Source organism: Myotis daubentonii, chromosome 15 (genome assembly GCF_963259705.1).
Source record: "Myotis daubentonii chromosome 15, mMyoDau2.1, whole genome shotgun sequence".
In the NCBI taxonomy this organism is placed as follows: Eukaryota; Metazoa; Chordata; class Mammalia; order Chiroptera; family Vespertilionidae; genus Myotis; species Myotis daubentonii.
This window is the reverse complement of record NC_081854.1, coordinates 2,947,140-2,964,176: the sequence shown is the minus strand read 5'-3', so window position 1 is coordinate 2,964,176 and position 17,037 is coordinate 2,947,140. Positions and strand designations below refer to the sequence as shown.

General features: G+C 51.0%; 2 protein-coding genes across 3 annotated transcripts in view; one reads left to right on the top strand and one right to left on the bottom strand.

The window, feature by feature from the left end:
- LOC132216496 (leukocyte immunoglobulin-like receptor subfamily A member 6) overlaps positions 1–17,037 on the top strand; it is a 74,353-nt gene that overhangs the window by 29,477 nt on the left and 27,839 nt on the right. Inside the window, exons 3-8 of one of the 2 annotated variants that reach the window (XM_059665733.1) lie at positions 7,752–8,036; positions 8,183–8,485; positions 9,717–10,001; positions 10,147–10,449; positions 15,861–16,145; positions 16,291–16,550. In XM_059665733.1, the coding sequence (XP_059521716.1) occupies positions 7,752–8,036; positions 8,183–8,485; positions 9,717–10,001; positions 10,147–10,449; positions 15,861–16,145; positions 16,291–16,550 (1,721 nt within the window). Of the gene's footprint in view, positions 1–7,751; positions 8,037–8,182; positions 8,486–9,716; positions 10,002–10,146; positions 10,450–11,981; positions 12,033–12,179; positions 13,749–15,860; positions 16,146–16,290; positions 16,551–17,037 lie in introns of those variants that run through there. The other variant, XM_059665734.1, reaches the window with a different exon arrangement.
- On the bottom strand, positions 2,011–4,340 carry LOC132216503 (transcriptional adapter 1-like). The gene has a single exon (XM_059665747.1). It carries the CDS (start codon positions 4,285–4,287, stop codon positions 3,280–3,282), a length of 1,008 nt encoding a protein of 335 aa, XP_059521730.1. The 5' UTR covers positions 4,288–4,340; the 3' UTR covers positions 2,011–3,279.

Genomic DNA, 17,037 nt, shown 5'->3' with positions numbered 1-17,037 from the left:
GAGAGGGGGAGCCTTGGAAGTGAATCTCATGTGCCCAGAAGGTTCTGGAAGATAACCTGGGACATATGCTGAGGAATCTATCTGCACCCCATAGCAGGTGGAGGAGTCATTGCTCATGTGCAGGGCCAAGGTCTGGACCTTCTGCCATTGAACTGTGGTCCTTTCCCTCATAACCACTGTGAGTCCTGTGACTGGATCCTCACTTTCCTCATTTTGGTGAAATTATCATTAATTCCACTTGGCAGGTACAGGTCCACACCTCCATACACTTTCATGGAATATGTTTTTCTTTATTTCTGTTTACACGGACCTTCATGTCTGTATGAAGTCCCCATCTCCTGAGTCCAGAGAATGTTCTCTATTGTAATCTACAAGGTGCACAATCCATCCTGTAAGAGATAAACCCACAGGCAGGTCCTAACACCCTCTCTGGACTCCACACGCCCTTCCCTGGCCATCGGATGCCACCTGTGTGCTTTCTGAAGCAGCCTCACTCATTGGAATCAAGACCTGGTGGTTTGAAGGGGTCACCTGGACCGTGCTGCCTCTGAAAACCCCATTGTCCAAAACACAGCGAAACACAGACCACGTGTTACAGATGTGCACCCTTGAAACCTATGTCCTGTTATTCACTGAAGGCATGCCAATAAACTTAATTTTAAAAACACTGATTTTTGGAATTTGCCATTTTCTCTGTTCTATATGTCCTCTTCATGGCCAACGTCAAGTACCCATGTTGTCACTGGTCAGACTCCGGCTCAGAGCAGATCCCCTCAGGCTTGTCAGTAGTGTGTGGGTTCTTCACTTCCTGTTGGAAAGATTTCACAGCAAAAGTTCAGAGGATATAGAGAGCATGTTTATTACAACTTGGGACAGTGAGACAAGGGCGGTACTTAGTGTAAGAAGCAACAGGAGAGCCTAGGATCTGCTTTTGTTCTCTAGAAATGTTTCAGGAAAGAAGTGACCCTGGGCGGGTCTGCTGTTAGCTCCCTGGGAAGTCAGAGAAAAAGAGGGCCTTGGAAACAAGACCAGGGGGTGAGCCCAGGATGAGGTGCCAATCCCCACTGTTCCCCTGTTTGCAAGTCTCATAGAGACCATTACAATGCAGGAAGAAATAACGTCTTCATGCCCGGAATGGGGTAAGGGTGTGCTCTAGTCTAGAGTGAGCCACATTGAGATAAAAAGCCTCAAGACTAAGGAGCCATGGCACTCTCACTAAAGTGCCTCCACACTTTGTTTCTCTGCTGTTTTTCTCCTAAACTCCAAGGGACCCCAGGAATTGGGGCTCACCATCTCAGGATTGGTTCCGCATTGGGATTGGTTCCAAAGGAAAGTGTTCTTCACATTCTTTTTAATGTGTCTCTTCTCCAAAGTTTTGCTTTGACCTCATGCTGTACCTTCTCTGGTAGACTGCCAGGCTTCCAGAAAGGTGATGGTTGAGTGTCTACCTCCCAAACCTCCTCAAACCTCCTGAAGACAGAGCCTGACCTGTGGCTTTAACAGGTGAGCTGTGAGTTCAAGCTGGTCAAACGTGCCTTAGTCTCCTCATCCTTATATAGGGTGTCCCAAAATTCACGCAAGATTTGCAATTGAATTGAATTGCAAATCTTGGGTGAATTTGGGGACACCATATAGAATCCTCGCCTCTGATGCTTCCACCTTTACCCCTAACATAATAATTTGTGTGAATATAAAATTCTTCAATCAAAATTTCTTCAATGTACTTTTACCATATTTATTGGCCTTCTTTTTTATTTATTTATTTATTTATTTATTATTTTTTATATATTTTATTGATTTTTTACAGAGAGGAAGGGAGAGAGATAGAGAGCTAGAAACATCGATGAGAGAGAATCATCGATCAGCTGCCTCCTGCACATCTCCTACTGGGGATATGCCCGCAACCCAGGTACATGCCCTTGACCGGAATCAAACCTGGGACCTCTCAGTCCACAGGCCGACGCTCTATCCACTGAGCCAAACCGGTTTCGGCCTTCTTTTTTTTTTTTTTTCTCCCAAAAGGTTTATTTGTCACATTGAAGGTACAAAATCCAGCACACACAGCCAGCTTCCCATTTGTACATATTTATACATGTTACTAACCCACAGAACTCATTCTAATGCAGCCGATCCTGAACAACACAGGTTTGAACTGCGGGGCCACATATACATGAATTTTCTCCGGTGAACACCCGGACTAAAGCCTGCGGTTGGGAGTCTCCGTGGCTCTGCACCATGTGGTATCGGGGACCTGCGCACCCGAGGATTCTGGCATCAGTGGGGGTCCAGGAACCAAGCCCCCACGGGTACTGAGGGTAGCGAAGTTTTGGGAAGTCACAAGTTGTGAGTGCGTATCCGATGCGTTGGGGTTGGCGCCCCTAACACCCACACTGTTCAGGAGTCAACTGCATATCCACCAGCACTTCCTCTTGAGTAAACAGCAATACCTCTCTAAAAAAGCCTGGTGTCGGTAACACTGCCAAGTGTAAATTACGTTCACTTTATCGTTTGAAAGGATAGACACAGGAACTGGGGAATTACACGTACAATGCAACACGTTCACATAAACTGTAAGCATCCTATGGGAACGACGAATAGGTGAGCCTGCCAGTCAGCGTCCGGGAATATGAACCACATGAAGGGAACCTGAGTCTCGAGGAGACATCTCACGAGGTGAATGAATTCATTCTGCGTCTGCTGTGGCATGTCCAGTAGCACAGGCTGCCTGAGCCATCCTGTCTCGGAGCGGTGTTGATTTGTAGGTGCTGCCAGGTAACATCTGCTGACAATCAGCTGGTCACCGAGGGAGGCGTCTGACTGTTAACACTGTACGTTACTTCCACCGAATTCCAAGAGCGCGCTTCTCTCAGGAGGCAGGCGGAACCTTGGGCCTGCTGGGCACTGAGCAGAGGATGCCACTGAACACATGGGTGTCCTGCAGGTCACGGGGGCAGAGTTCTAACAGCGTCCTTGTTCTAGGAGGTCACCTACCTGACACGCAGACCAGAGGACCCGGCAGCTCAGGGCCAGGCCATTCCCACGCAGGCAACTTTCAGCGCCCACCCTACGGGGACACGTCCACACACAGATATGGGTCCCTCGCGAAGTCAGATTTCTACTAATGGCTTCACAGTAGCAACACAAAATGTACTCAATGTCACATTTCCATAGGAAAGGCTATATTTACACCGTCCACTCCAGTCTTGAAGTGTGGACCCGAGACAGTCAATGCTCACTAACCAGTATGTTGCGGCGTGACTCGGCAGAGCAGGGGGCGACTCAGTAGAGCAGAAGCCCCCCCCTGGCGGCCAGGCGCTGCCTGTGCACCTGGTCCTGCCGCAGCTCCTCGTGGGTGGGATGCCAGAGCTTCGTGATGACCCTCTCGATGTTGAGGGCGTACACAGTGTGCGAGGGAATGGCTTCCCTGTGCACCTGCAGAGCTTCAAAAAGGTCATGCATGTTCACGGGAGGCAGGGGTGCGGGGAGGGTGTCCCCGGAGCACGCCAGCAGGAGTGCGGCCTGCTGCTCCGCATCATCGGGGTGCAGGTGGGCAGCTGCGTTCTGGCCGACACAGGAGGCAGGAAGGGCTGGAGGGCTTTCTATTAAGCTGTTGTACACCGTGATGCTGTTCTTCAGGTACGGCTGGGGGGTCACGTTACTACCAAAGGCGTATTTAAAGTGACCGTCTCGCAACCGATATGCTTTCCTTCGTGATACAACTGATGCCAATATGTCCTTAAGATGATTCTCCACGGCGTAGACCACAGCCGACACGGCCTCCTCGGTGACGTTGTCCAAGTCGTGCTCGTACGCCGTCACGATCATCCGCCCCTCCAGCTGACCCCGCGTGGGCAGCATCATTGTGTGGGAGCATAGTTTCAAGTCATCGTCATCTTGGGGATCCTTTGCCACAAACTGCTGGGCTCCCGAGAGGGGGTTCTGAGGCTGGAATCTGTGATCAAATTTCTGGCGCACAGAAGACATCTTCTTCCTTCCCTTCGGCTTCCCGGGCTTGGCTGCGGAGCCGCCTGTCCAGGGCAAGGAGCCGGCACCCTCTGGGGTAGACACCAAAATCTGGCACCGCGTGAGAATGGCCAGGAGGAACTCGTTGTGAGAGTGCACATTATCCTGTGTGAGAAGTCTATGAGCTTCCAGGTCAAACTCCTCTTTGCTGATCTTCTGCTTGAACCACAGCTTCAGGTTGGCCCAGTATTGTTTCACGTTGTCGCCCAGCGCCTCGCTCAGGTTCTTCTTGGCCGCCTCCAGCTCGCTCACAAAGGTCGCCATTGCTCCCAGCTCCCGGCCCGACCGCAGAGCCGGCCGCCGCGCCGCGCAACCGAAGAACCCCGGCCTTCTTTTTATTTATTAAAGGACTAGTGCTTCAGTGCATGAATTTGTGCACATTGAAAGGAAATTAATTAGAAGAGATATTTTAATATCACTATTTGCCCTTTCTCTATAATAGAAGTGTCAACCAAATTCACAATCGACAATGACAGATGGAAACACACACATGTGATTGGCGCCTGAGAGAGCTTTATATGTATCACGCATGCATGCGTCAACTTAGCTTTTTATAGATATAGAATAAACTTGGTTAATTAGACCGGCTTTCTGATTTTGCTAAACTTTCTTCAGCCCAGTGAAGCACCGCAACTTCTCTTTCAGGTAATTGTCAACAACACAGCACTAAATATCAACATGAAGCAGATTATTATTGTAGATCACGCAGGGATAACAAAGGGTAAAATATTTAACTGCAGCCATGTTTGCCTATATTCTGCACAGTGAGAAAACCTGAAGTCATTTTCAAGGTCCACCATTTCTTACTTCTTTTCAGTCGGGTCAAGTTTCTGAGCTTTCTAAATCTCCATTTTCCGGCTAATGAAAAGAAAAATAGTGTTCCACCGAGTCTCCTATCTACCCGCTCCAGGACTTCTGTGAGGATCAAATGAGATGAAGCACGGGAAAACGCTTCACAGACTTTTGGTTACAGTGTGAAATGTTTCCTCCTGGCTATGAAGGAAGTCATGCCCTGGGCTGAAGAAACTTCAAGGAGCTTAGTCGCTAGGGAGAGGAAGCCGGAGTTGCTATGTTACTTCATGACCTGGATGGTCAAACATTTAGCATATTAGCGAGATATATATATATATATATATATATATATATATATATATATATATATATATATATATATAGTTGGCATGCAATAAAATCAGCTCTCATCTATTGCCTCCACTTGATATGAAATATGAAGACACACATTTCATTGGCATATTCATGATACCAGACACTGTGTGCTCTCCCTCCACTTCTCTGCAAAATATCCAGTCACTGGTCTCTAGGTCTATAGCCCATGTCATCCTCACCTCATTTCTCTTGAATCTCACAATATCTATTGGTCTTTATCTCTATCTGCTCTCCATGTATCTTAATTGTCTAATTCCATTCTCTCTCTATTGCTTCCCACAAAATTTTCTCAATGTTGTCCTCCAGTTTCCTAATTCTATCTTCAGCTGTAGCTTCTCTTTGTTGGACAAAATGTTTTAAGTGTGGCTAAATCACATTTTTACTTTCTTTTCACTTCTAACGTATTTACCTAATTTATTTCTATAATTCTATATTCTTTTCTATAATAACCTTTTTTGGTTGTTGTTCCAAGAATCCAATTTCCTTCTTCATCTTATCCCAGGTATTTAAATATGCTTAAATCAAAATGTGTTATATATATTCTTATTGTTTTCTCAAAAAAAATGATGATAATCCCCTTAATGACCCTGTGGACAGTCCTTCATACCACTATGTATTATTTTGTGAGTTTCTCTTTGATATCCATTACTGTAGGACACTCACCTCCCACACACCGGAGAGTTCCTTAAAGAGTTTTCGCAAGGCTGTCCTGACATTCATACCTGAAAGGGGGGAAGTGTCCTGCCCCATGGTGTCCACTCTCTCACACTTAGCATCTGACTGTAGTGTCTGGCAGGTTCAGCTGCAATAGGAGCCTCACACTCACATTTGGACAGAAGCCCATGTTGGACTAGACTGGATTGTTGACTCTGTTTCTCGCACACAGGGGATGTGGCTCAGTGCTGGCCATGGGCTGGGTCGATGGGTAGAGATATCCCTGTGCCCATTCCCAAAGCACGTAGAACAGCCAACGATGCATGCAACTCTCTCCCTGCATGTGAGCACCTTCAGAATCTTTTCTGATCACACAGAGGTGGGACCCTCCCCTCCGATGACCCCTTGCGAGTCCCAGGCATCGGAGGCCACTCAGCTTGGGCCGATTTTCTTGGCTATAGATGCTTCTCCTATTGGGAACTTTTACTTCCCCTTTTCTGCATGGACTGTGCTATATCTTTCAGAAATATTATAAGTAGCATTTCTCAGCATTGAGAGCAGATGGGGGCTCTTGGGTGGGCACATCCATTGTCCATGTTGACTGTGGAGTCAGATACCTTGATTCTCTCCTGTGTCACCCCACCCATCCTCATCCGACTTGGGAATCAACAGGATTGACCCCTTCCAGGACCTGAGCAATACTGAACCCACAACCAGTCTGAGGAGTTGGGTTCATAACAACATGTTGCAGATGGGAAAACTGAGGCTCAGAGATTGAATGTTACTGCTCATGGGCACAAGGGCCATGGACGATGGAGAAACATTCTCATAAGAATGAGTTTTCTCACCAACATCAGGCCACTGATCACTTACTGTTTCCTGAGCTAAAGACTGGAGGCCAGGCTCACAGGATGGGGCACAGCTCTGCCTGAGGAACAAGGCACTGAGGAGGCAGGAGTGAGTCATAATCTTGCTCCCAGGAAGGAGAGGGTGGCTGCTGTGGCAACAAAAAGGAGGTCATGAGGGGCCTGAGAGACACAGAAAGCCCACACTCTGGGGTCATGAGAAGAGTTGGTTTCCCTTCCCTTATTTCCCTGCATTTGCCTCTGTGCTCATTGTCACAGGGACATCGCCCTGAGCTGCACAGTGAGAGGGTGAGCGTGTCCCTGCTGATCTGAGCTCTGCAGGCCACAGGGACCCACGTCTTCCTGAAGCGTCTCCAGGTCCGGGTGACAATATCCATGCTGAGGACCCCAGGGAGGTGCTGACAGACGGGCTGAGGAGGAAGGAGACCCCGTGGGGAAGCTCTGACAGGGAAGAAGGTGCCCTGGGTCACCTCACCCACAAGGGGCATCTCAGAAGGCTCTGGGTTTATTTTTTGCTTCACCATGAAAATGAGTGCCAGGCTGCTAGATAGAGGTTGTTCCCTTTCATGAGGAACTGATGATGTGACAACCACGAGAGAGGGAGCGCCCGTCTCCCAGTGCCCACACCCTCTGTGCCTGCCCAGAGGGCACCATCGCATTCACTCTGCACCGGAGCGAGGAGACACCATGACCTCCACCCTCATCGCTGTGCTTTTCATTGGTGAGATTTCAAGGGAGAGGGGAGCCCTGCTCTGTCAGGGCCCCAGGACTCAGGAGCCTCATGGGGAGGAGAGTGCTGCTCAGGATTGAGGGACAAATCTCTCACAGGGACTCTCTTCCAGGGCTGAGTGTGGACCTCAGGACCCCAGTGCAGGCAGGTGAGTCTCCACAGGAGTCCCGGGTCCCTCTCACATGGGACAATGGGTTACACCCTGTGCATCTGGGGATAAACAACAGTGGTTCTGGGTTAAGGGATGTGGGGCATCTTAGAAATGTGGGGGTGGGTAATGCCTTCTAACCCAGCCTCTGGTTTCCTTCCAGGGACCTTCCCCAAACCCACACTCTGGGCTGAGCCAGCCCCTGTGATCCCCCTGGGGAGGCCCCTGACTATCTCCTGTCAGGGGATCCCAGAGGCTGAGGAGTACCGTCTGGATAAAGAGGGAAGCCCAGCACAATGGAAAAGCAAGACGCCACTGAATCCCGGGGACAAGGTGATGTTCTCCATCACACACATGACAGAGCGTGATGCTGGGATATTTCGCTGTTACTATCGCAGCCCTCATGGCTGGTCAGAGCCCAGTGACTCCCTGGAGCTGGTGGTGACAGGTGAGAGGACACTCAGGGGTCCCAGCCTCAGGCCCTGCCCTCAGGAAGGCGGCCTGCTCTCAGGGTGTCTCCTTCTCAGAGCCCAACCCTTGGGGACATGAGGGAGGAGTGAGTCCATTTAACATGCTGCCATCCTCCTCTCCTAGGATCCTACAGCCAACCCAGGCTCTCAGCCCTGCCCAGCCCTGTCGTGACCTCAGGAAGGAACGTGACCCTCCAGTGTGGCTCAGGGCAGGGATTTGCCAGGTTCATTCTGACTAAGGAAGGAGATCACAGGCTCTCCTGGACCCTGGACTCACAGCCACAGCCCAGGGGGCAGTACCAGGCTGTGTTCACTGTGGGCCCCATGACCCCCAGCGATAAAGGGCCATTCAGATGCTATGGCTGTTACCGGGAAAAGCCCCAGGTGTGGTCGCACCCCAGTGATCCTCTGGAGCTCCTGGTCTCAGGTAAGGCCCTTTATGGTCCCTCCCATTGATTCAGGCAACAAATACTGGGGTGCTCCTAGGGTCATTAATTTGAGTGCAGCCCCATATGAGAGGGTGATGGGAGCACAAGGGCTCCTGGGCCCGAGTCACAGAGAAAGAGAGTCAGACCCGGGAGCCAGGCCAGGAGAATGGGGTTATGGGAGGAGCAGCCCCTATAATTCACATCTGGTTTCCCCAGGTGAGTCTGGGAAGCCCTCCCTCCTTAGCCAGCAGGGCCCCATCGTGGCCTCTGGACAGAGCCTGACCCTCCAGTGTCGCTCTGATGTCGGCTATGACAGATTCACTCTGTCCAAGGAGGGGGGATGGGACCTCCCCTAGAGCCTTGTCCTGCAGCCCCAGGCTGGGCTCTCTCAGGCCCACTTCCCCCTGGACACTCAGAGAGGCTGACAGTGGGGGGAGGGTACATATGCTAGACTAGGAACAATCTTTTCTTTGAGTAGTTGCCCCTCAGTGATGCCTTGGATATACTGGTGGCAGGTGAGGAGCGAGTGGATTCAGCCAGGCACCCAGATCTGCACAGGCCCTGCTGGGGGGTCTGAGGTGGTGAGGCCAGAATGAAGGTGCAGGGCCCCAAGAGAGAGACAGAGAGAGGGAGGGGTGGGAGGGGAGATGGGGAGACTCAGAGAAACAGAGACAGACAGAGAGGAGGGTCCTCAGAGAGAGGCCTGGTGACTCTCAGGGAAGAACAAGGTGGGCAGGCAGCCCTCACTCTTCCTCCCTCTCTCGGGGACGGCTGCCTGACTGGCCCTCCCCCTCCCTCAGCCGGGTTTCAGGGTGGCCTCAGGAGAGAACGTGACCTTGCTGTGTCAGTCACGGAGCTAGAGGGACACATTCCTTGTGTCCAAGGAGGAGGCCCCGGAAGCCCCCCTGATTCTGAGATCAAAGCACCAAGCACAGCAGTTCCAGACAGAGTTCTCCACAAGCTCTGTGACCTCAGTCCACAGAGGCTCCTACAGGTGCTCCAGTTAACACAGCCCTTCCCCTTACCTGTTGTCACTCCCCAGTGAGCCCCTGGAGCTCCTGGTCTCAGGTGAGGGGCCCCTGACCCTGTCCTTTCTGAGCTCAGTCATTGAGGGTTCTCTGCAAGGAAGAGGTGAGGCTAGGATGGAAGAAATACAATAAGAGTGTCTTGGGCTGAGCTGTGGGAAGAGGTGGGGAAGGCCTTTGTAATGCAGCCTCTTGTTTTATCCAGGGACCTCCCCCAAACCCACCCTCTGGGCTGATCCAGCCCGTGTGATCCCCCTGGGGAGGCCCCTGACCATCTCCTGTCAGGGGACCCCAGAGGCTCAGGAGTACCGTCTGGATAAAGAGGGAAACCCAGCACCATGGAAAAGAGAGAAGCCACTGGAGCCCGGGGACAAGGTGATGTTCTCCATCCCACACATGACGGAGCTTAGTGTTGGGATATTTCGCTGTTACTATCTCAGCCCTGCAGGCTGGTCAGAGCCCAGTGACCCCCTGGAGCTGGTGGTGACAGGTGAGAGGACACTCAGGGGTCCCAGCCTTAGGCTCAGCCCCCAGGAAGGCGGCCTGCTCTCAGGGTGTCTCCCTCTCACAGCCCAACCCTGGGGGACATGAGGGAGGAGTGAGTCCATTTAACATGCTGCCTCCTCCTCTCCTAGGATCCTACAGCAAACCCAGCCTCTCAGCCCTGCCCAGCCCTGTGGTGACCTCAGGAGGGAACGTGACCCTCCAGTGTGGCTCAGGGCAGGGATTTGCCAGGTTCATTCTGACTAAGGAAGGAGATCACAGGCTCTCCTGGACCCTGGACTCACAGCCACAGCCCAGGGGGCAGTACCAGGCCCTGTTCACTGTGGGCCCCGTGACCCCCAGCGATAAAGGGCCATTCAGATGCTATGGCTGTTACAGGAACAGCCCCCAGGTGTGGTCGCACCCCAGTGACCCCCTGGAGCTCCTGGTCTCAGGTGAGTCCCACTATTGTCCCTTCCATTGATTCAGGCACCAAGTACTGGGGTGTTATTAGAGTCATTAATTTGAGTGGAGCCCCATGTGAGAGGGTGAGGGGAGCACAAGGACTTTTGGGCCAGAGACACAGAGAGAGAGAGTGAGACCTGCGGGCCAGGCTAGGAGAAGAGGGTTATGGGAGAAGCAGTCTCTGTAATTCACATCTGTTCTCCCCTGGTGAGTCTGGGAAGTCCTCCCCACTGACCCATCAGGGCCCCATTGTGGTCTCTGGACAGAGCCTGATCCTCCAGTGTCACTCTGATGTCTCCTATGACACATTTGCTCTGTCCAAGGAGGGGGAACGGACCTTTCTCAGAGCATGATTCCACTAGACACTGCTGGAGTGAGAAGTGTTCCCACCTGTGGGCACCACTCTGCCTGGCCCTGTGCTCACCTGGAGGCCTCCAGGCTGTCAGCGCGCACCTGAGACTCAAGGGGGACCATGGACAGCTCGTGAGGAACTAGGGGATTCCTGCCCAGACTTTATGTGAAATTCATGGCTGCTCTTTACATTTAAAACACATACAAAACTTTATTGTTGAGAGTATTACAGATGCCCCGTACCCCTTTTTTTCTTCCTCAACCCTTCTCCACCTGGTTCCCTTCCTGTTCTTCCTAGGCCCTCACCACGCTATTCTCTGTGTCCATGGGTTATGTGTATATGCATGTAAATTCATTGGTTAATCTCTTCCCACCCCTTCCCTTGTCCCTCTGAGACCCATCAGTCTGTTCCATGTTTCCAGGCCTCTGGTTCAATTCTTTTTCTTCATTTTATTTTGTTCATTAGATTCCACATATAAGATTCCACATATAAGATCATGTGATATCTGTGTTTCTGTCACTAGCTTACTTTGCTTAGCATTTTAACCTCTGACATATTTTGCACACACCTCTCTATTATTGCTTTTGCTATGAAAACTTTTAAGCAATAGTTACTTACACATATAAATTTAAGGTTCAAACATTTAGGACTTAAAAGAGGTAACTCTACTCGAACTGTCTTACAAAAGATGCTTCAAAGGTGTTGTGTATTTTTTTTCCAGATGCACTTACCAGTTGTATTCATAAAACCGAACCCACCCTTAGCTCGAGAATTGCTCAAGGTCTACATAAATTCATGTCTGTATATCTCAGACCAACCCATAGATACTTGGTCCTCAGCCTTTGCTTAAATATAAGCTCTTATACCCAAATGAGGTAGCTTCCATGGCTCAAATTCCCACAATGAGCAGAGAGATGGAAATAACTCATTGTTTTCTGCAATGAGAGACCATATGTCTCCCCAGTCCTGAATTCTCCAGGCAAAGCCAATCTGTGCCCCAAAGAGACTCACAGAAGAATGCATGAAAGCAGCCAGGACCCTTCTCCAGCAGAGAAAGGGATTGTGGAGGGACTGGTAGCAGTTAGGTCATGAAAAAGGGGATAGTAGTGGGGACGCTGGGCTTGAGTGGCATCAACACCTCACACAGCCCCAGTCCTTTCTGGTTCTCAGGAGCAGCCGACACCATCAGCCCCTCACAGAACAACTCAGACCCCAAGAGTGGTGAGTAGGAGACACTCTTCACTTATGGGGTTGAGCATAGACGGTCGTGTCCTATCAAGGGGAGGGGAGGTCCCTGGTGGACATCCAGGGTCCTGGGTGAGTTTGTCCTGCCCTAACCTCTGTGTCCTCTTTGCCCATAATTCCCAGCCTCCCAGGCCCAAGACTACACCGTGGAGAATTCCATCCGGTTGGGTGTGGCTGGATTGGTCCTGGGGGTGCTCGGGGTGCTGCTATTTTGGTCTCGAAACAGCCAGCAACAGACCCAGGATGCAGCCAGGACGTGATCACAGAGGGAACAATGCCCTGTTCAGAGAGGGGAAGCCTTGGAAGTGAATTTCATATGCCCAGAATGTTCTGGAAGATAACATGGGACATATGCTGAGGGACCTGTCTGAGGCTCTTTATAGATGGAGGAGTCATCGCTCATGTGCAGGGACAAGGTCTGGACCATCTGCCCTTGAACTGTGGCCCTTTCCATCCCAACCACTGTCTCCTCGTCCTTATAGATTTCTCCCCTCTGGTCCTTTCCCCTTTGCCCTTTAATATAATAATTTGGGTGTTTATAAAATTCTTCACTAACAAGAATTACCCCTTCAATATACTTTTACCATATCCATTGGCTTTTTTTTTATTTGTAAGGGAGAGCTAGTGTACAATAAAGTCAGTTCTCATCTGTTTCCTCCACTTGACATGAACTATGAAGACACACGTTTCATGTGTATATTCATGCACCCGACACTGCGTGTTCTCTCTACTTCTCTGAAAAATATCCACCCACTGGCCTGTAGGTGTAGCCAATGTCCTCCTCACCTCATTCTTCCTGAAACAACACACATGGCCCTTCTTTTTCTATTCCCGTACATCTGCCAGCACTTCTGTCTGGGAGGAAACTGCCTCCTCTGCTTTAGTATGATGATAATTAAGTCCTCCCTGTATGTCCCTGGTAGCTTCCAAGCTGCAATGTAGGTCCTGGAGTGCTTCAGGGCAAGGGAATCCAAGTAAATGTGTCCACAGGCCCTTTAAGAGGAACACCTGGGACTCCAGAAACCCTCTGTCTCACTCAACCACAATCATCACAGGTTTTTTTAAGCAAAAGTTATGGGGACTTCTCTTCCCCGCACTGTAACCCTGGGCTGGAGGTTCTGATGGTGGTCTGGGACCCCTCACAACTGAGGGAGGACCTTCACAACCTAGACGCCCCCATGCTCCAGTTTTTAACCAGCACACATGGGTATGGGACCAGCTCCTTTTCCTCCCCTCCTCTCTATCAGTCTCTATTTGGCTTCTGTATATACTCAGCTATACGACTTCTGTTGGGCTACATTTCAGGCAATTCTGCATGATGAATGTTCTGTAGTTCAGCTGTAATTTGATGTGGTTGTGGGAGGTTCCAATTACCATGCTTACTTACACAACCATCTTGACCAGAAGTCTCTATTCTCATGCATGTAAAGTTCTCAATTCCAGTCTCTCTGTCTTGTATTCTACAAAATTTCCTCAATGTTGTCTTCCAATTTTGTTATTGTATCTTCAGCTGTACCTTTTCCTGGGTGAAAACAAAATATTTGAGAGTGTTAAATCAAATCATGCTTTTATTTTTATTCCATTTTACCGCTATGTTGTTTAAGTAATGCCTTTCCAAAATTCTCTACACTTTTATCATATAAGCCCCGGGGTTGTTCCAATAATTCAATTTTCGCCTTCATTGTTTCTGACATTTCAACAATCTTTGATTAAAATGCATTTCTTATATTCCTAGTGTTCCTTTGTCTCATATATGATTACCTGCATCAAAGACTCTGCAGGCAGCCTTTCTTAGGATTATTTTTCATAATTAGAGTACTTGTTGGCATCTATTCCTTGTAGATGCTCACACTTGATTTTCCACAGAGAGTTACTCCCAGGGCTCACCTGATGTTGGAATCTGAAGGGGGCGGAGAGTTGTAGCATCCACTCTCCCAAACTCAGCTTTTGACTGTGATGTGCCCAGCAGGGGTGGCTCCAATGTGAGCCTCACACTCACACCTGGACAGACGCTCCTGTTGGACTAGGCTGGATTGAATTTCTTACTCACACACACACACGTGCACACACACACACACACACACACACACGCACATGGTTCAGTGCTGATCCTGGGCTTGGTCAGTGCATAGAGATGCCTCAATGCTCATCCTCAAGCATGAGAAATGGGGCAACCCACCTATCACCTTGTGCCCTATCCCCTCCCTGCCTGTGACAACCCTGTTGTCCCTCTCCTGTCCACACGGAGGTGGAGAACTCCTCATCGAGGACCACTTGTGGTCACCAGTGGCCACTCGCTTTGATCCCTTTTATTTGTTGTGGTTCCCTCTCTGTTTGGGGAACTCTCATTTCTCTTCCGCTGCGTTGACTATGGCTGCATCTTTTAGAAATACTATTTCTCAGTAGTAGGAACAGATGAGGCCTCTTGAGTGGACACACCCATCCCTCATTTAACTGTGAAGTGAGACACATTGATCCTCCTATGTCTCATCCCACATATCTTTTTTTTTTTCATCCCACATATCTTAACCAGGTCTTCAAATTATCAAGGACTGATCCCTCCCACTTCCCAGACACCACCGATCCCACAGCACTCAGAGAATTTGGTGTCATGCCTACGTGCTTCACACCAGGAATCCAAGGTGCAGAGATCGGCTGGTACTGCTCAAGGTCACATAGACCAGGAATGATAGTGAAATATTTAAATATGAGCTTTGTCCCCAACATCAGAGCACTGGACCCCTTCTTGAGCCCAAAAGCTGAAGAGAGGAGGGCAGAATGAGGGGACAGCTCTGCTTAAGGAACAAGGATCACTGAGGAGGCAGGAATGAGCCATATCTTATTTCCAGGAAACTGGGGTGGATGCCATTGCAAGAAAAAGGAGAAGTCCATGGAGGGGGTGTGATAGAGAGAAAGCTACAATCTGGGGCCATAGAAGGGACTTGTTTCCTTCCCGTATTTGTTCTGTGTTTCCCCTCAGTGCTCACTATCACAGTGACATCACCCTGAGCTGCACAGTTAAAAGGTGAGCGTGTCCCTGCTAATCTGAGCTCTGCAGACCACAGGGATCCATGTCTTCCTGAAGTGTCTCTAGGGCCCGGGTGACACTGTCCATGGTGAGGACCCCAGGAAGGTGCTGATGGACCGGCTGAGGAGGAAGGAGACCCTGAGGGGGAGACTCTGACAGGAAAGGACATGCCCTGGGTCACCTCACCTGCAATGGACATCTCAGGAGGGAGGCTCTGGGTCAATTTTCTGCTTCACCATGAAAATGAGAGCCAGGCTACTAGAGAGAGGCTGTGCCCTCGCCTGTAGGCTACTGGCGTGACAACCCCATGACAGGCAGGACCATCCTCCAAGTGATCATTACCCATGCATCTATCTGTCCACCCTACTAGGATCGTGGCCTCCTCCATCTGCTCAGCTGAGGCCTCCGGGAGAAGACGCCATGACCCCCACGATCACGGCCCTGTTCTGCCTCGGTGAGATGGGAGGGGGAGGGGACTCTGGTCTGTCAGGACCTCAGGACTCAGGAGGCTCATGGGGAGGAGGGTGCTGCTCAGGGTTCAGGGCAAATCTCTCACAGGAACTCTCTTCCAGGGCTGAATGTGGGCCTCAGGATCCCAGTGCAGGCAGGTGAGTCTCCCCAGGTGTCCCAGGTACCGCTGTTCTCAGGGGACATGGGCCACCCCACAGGCAAAAGGGGAAGGGGTGCAGATCTGTCTGACAGATGGGGGACATCTGAGACTGAGACCTGGGGACCAATGGTGGGAATGTCCTGTGACAGCCTCTGATTCTTTCCAGGGACCCTCCCCAAGCCCACCCTCTGGGCTGAGCCAGGCCCTGTGATCCCCAGCGGGAGCCCCGTGACCATCTGCTGTCAGGGAACACGAAAGGCTCAGGAGTACCTAATTTATAAAGAGGGAGGCTCAGCACCATGGAAAGAACAGAAGCCACTGGAGCCTGGGGACAAGGCCAAGTTCTCCATCACACACATGACAGAGCATGATGCAGGGAGATATCACTGTTACTACCTCAGCCCCACTGGCTGGTCACGGAACAGTGACTTCCTGGAGCTGGTGGTGACAGGTGAGAGGACACTCAGGGGACCCAGCCACAGGCCCTGCCCTCAGGAAACGGGGCTGCTCTCAGGGTGTCTCTCTCTCACAGCCCAGCTCTGGGGGACATGAGGGAGGTGTGAGCCCATTTAACACGCTGCCTCCTCCTCTCCTAGGATCCTACAGCAAACCCAGCCTCTCAGCCCTGCCCAGCCCTGTCCTGACCTCAGGAGGGAACGTGACGCTCCAGTGTGGCTCAGGGCAGGGATTTGACAGGTTCATTCTGACTAAGGAAGGAGATCACAGGCTCTCCTGGGACCTGGACTCACAGCCACAACCCAGTGGGCAGTCCCAGGCCCTGTTCCCTGTGGGCCCTGTGACCCCCAGCCACAGGGGGACGTTCAGATGCTATGGCTGTTACAGGAACAGCTCCCAGGTGTGGTCACACCCCAGCGATGCCCTGGTGCTCCTGGTCTCAGGTGAGGCCCCTCACCCTGTGTCTCTGCTTGTCAGCTCAGGGTCCAGTCCTCAGAACAATCATGGGCTGAAAGGGGAGTGAGGTGGCTGTAGAGATGGTCACTTGGAAAGTGTTTGTCCCTTAGACACAGCCTTACCCCTGTTCACCCCTCTGCCTCCCCTGTTGCCAGAAGGTGTCTCAGGTGGGCAGTGGGAGGGTCTTAGTGTGGGGACCCCTGGCAGATGCAGGAGAAGTCCGAGTGAGGTGGGAACTCCAGAGTCAGTCCCAGCCTCCCACCTCTCCTGTTCTCCTTCCCAGGACCCTCCTCTGGGACCCCAGCTCTGCACACGTAGTGTCCTCTTTGCTCAGATAGAGACAGGCCACCCCAGGATGTCTGAGTCTCTCAGAAGATCTAATGACCCCCTATAGACCTAAGGCCAGGCTTGTTTCCCAGGGGGACAGGGAG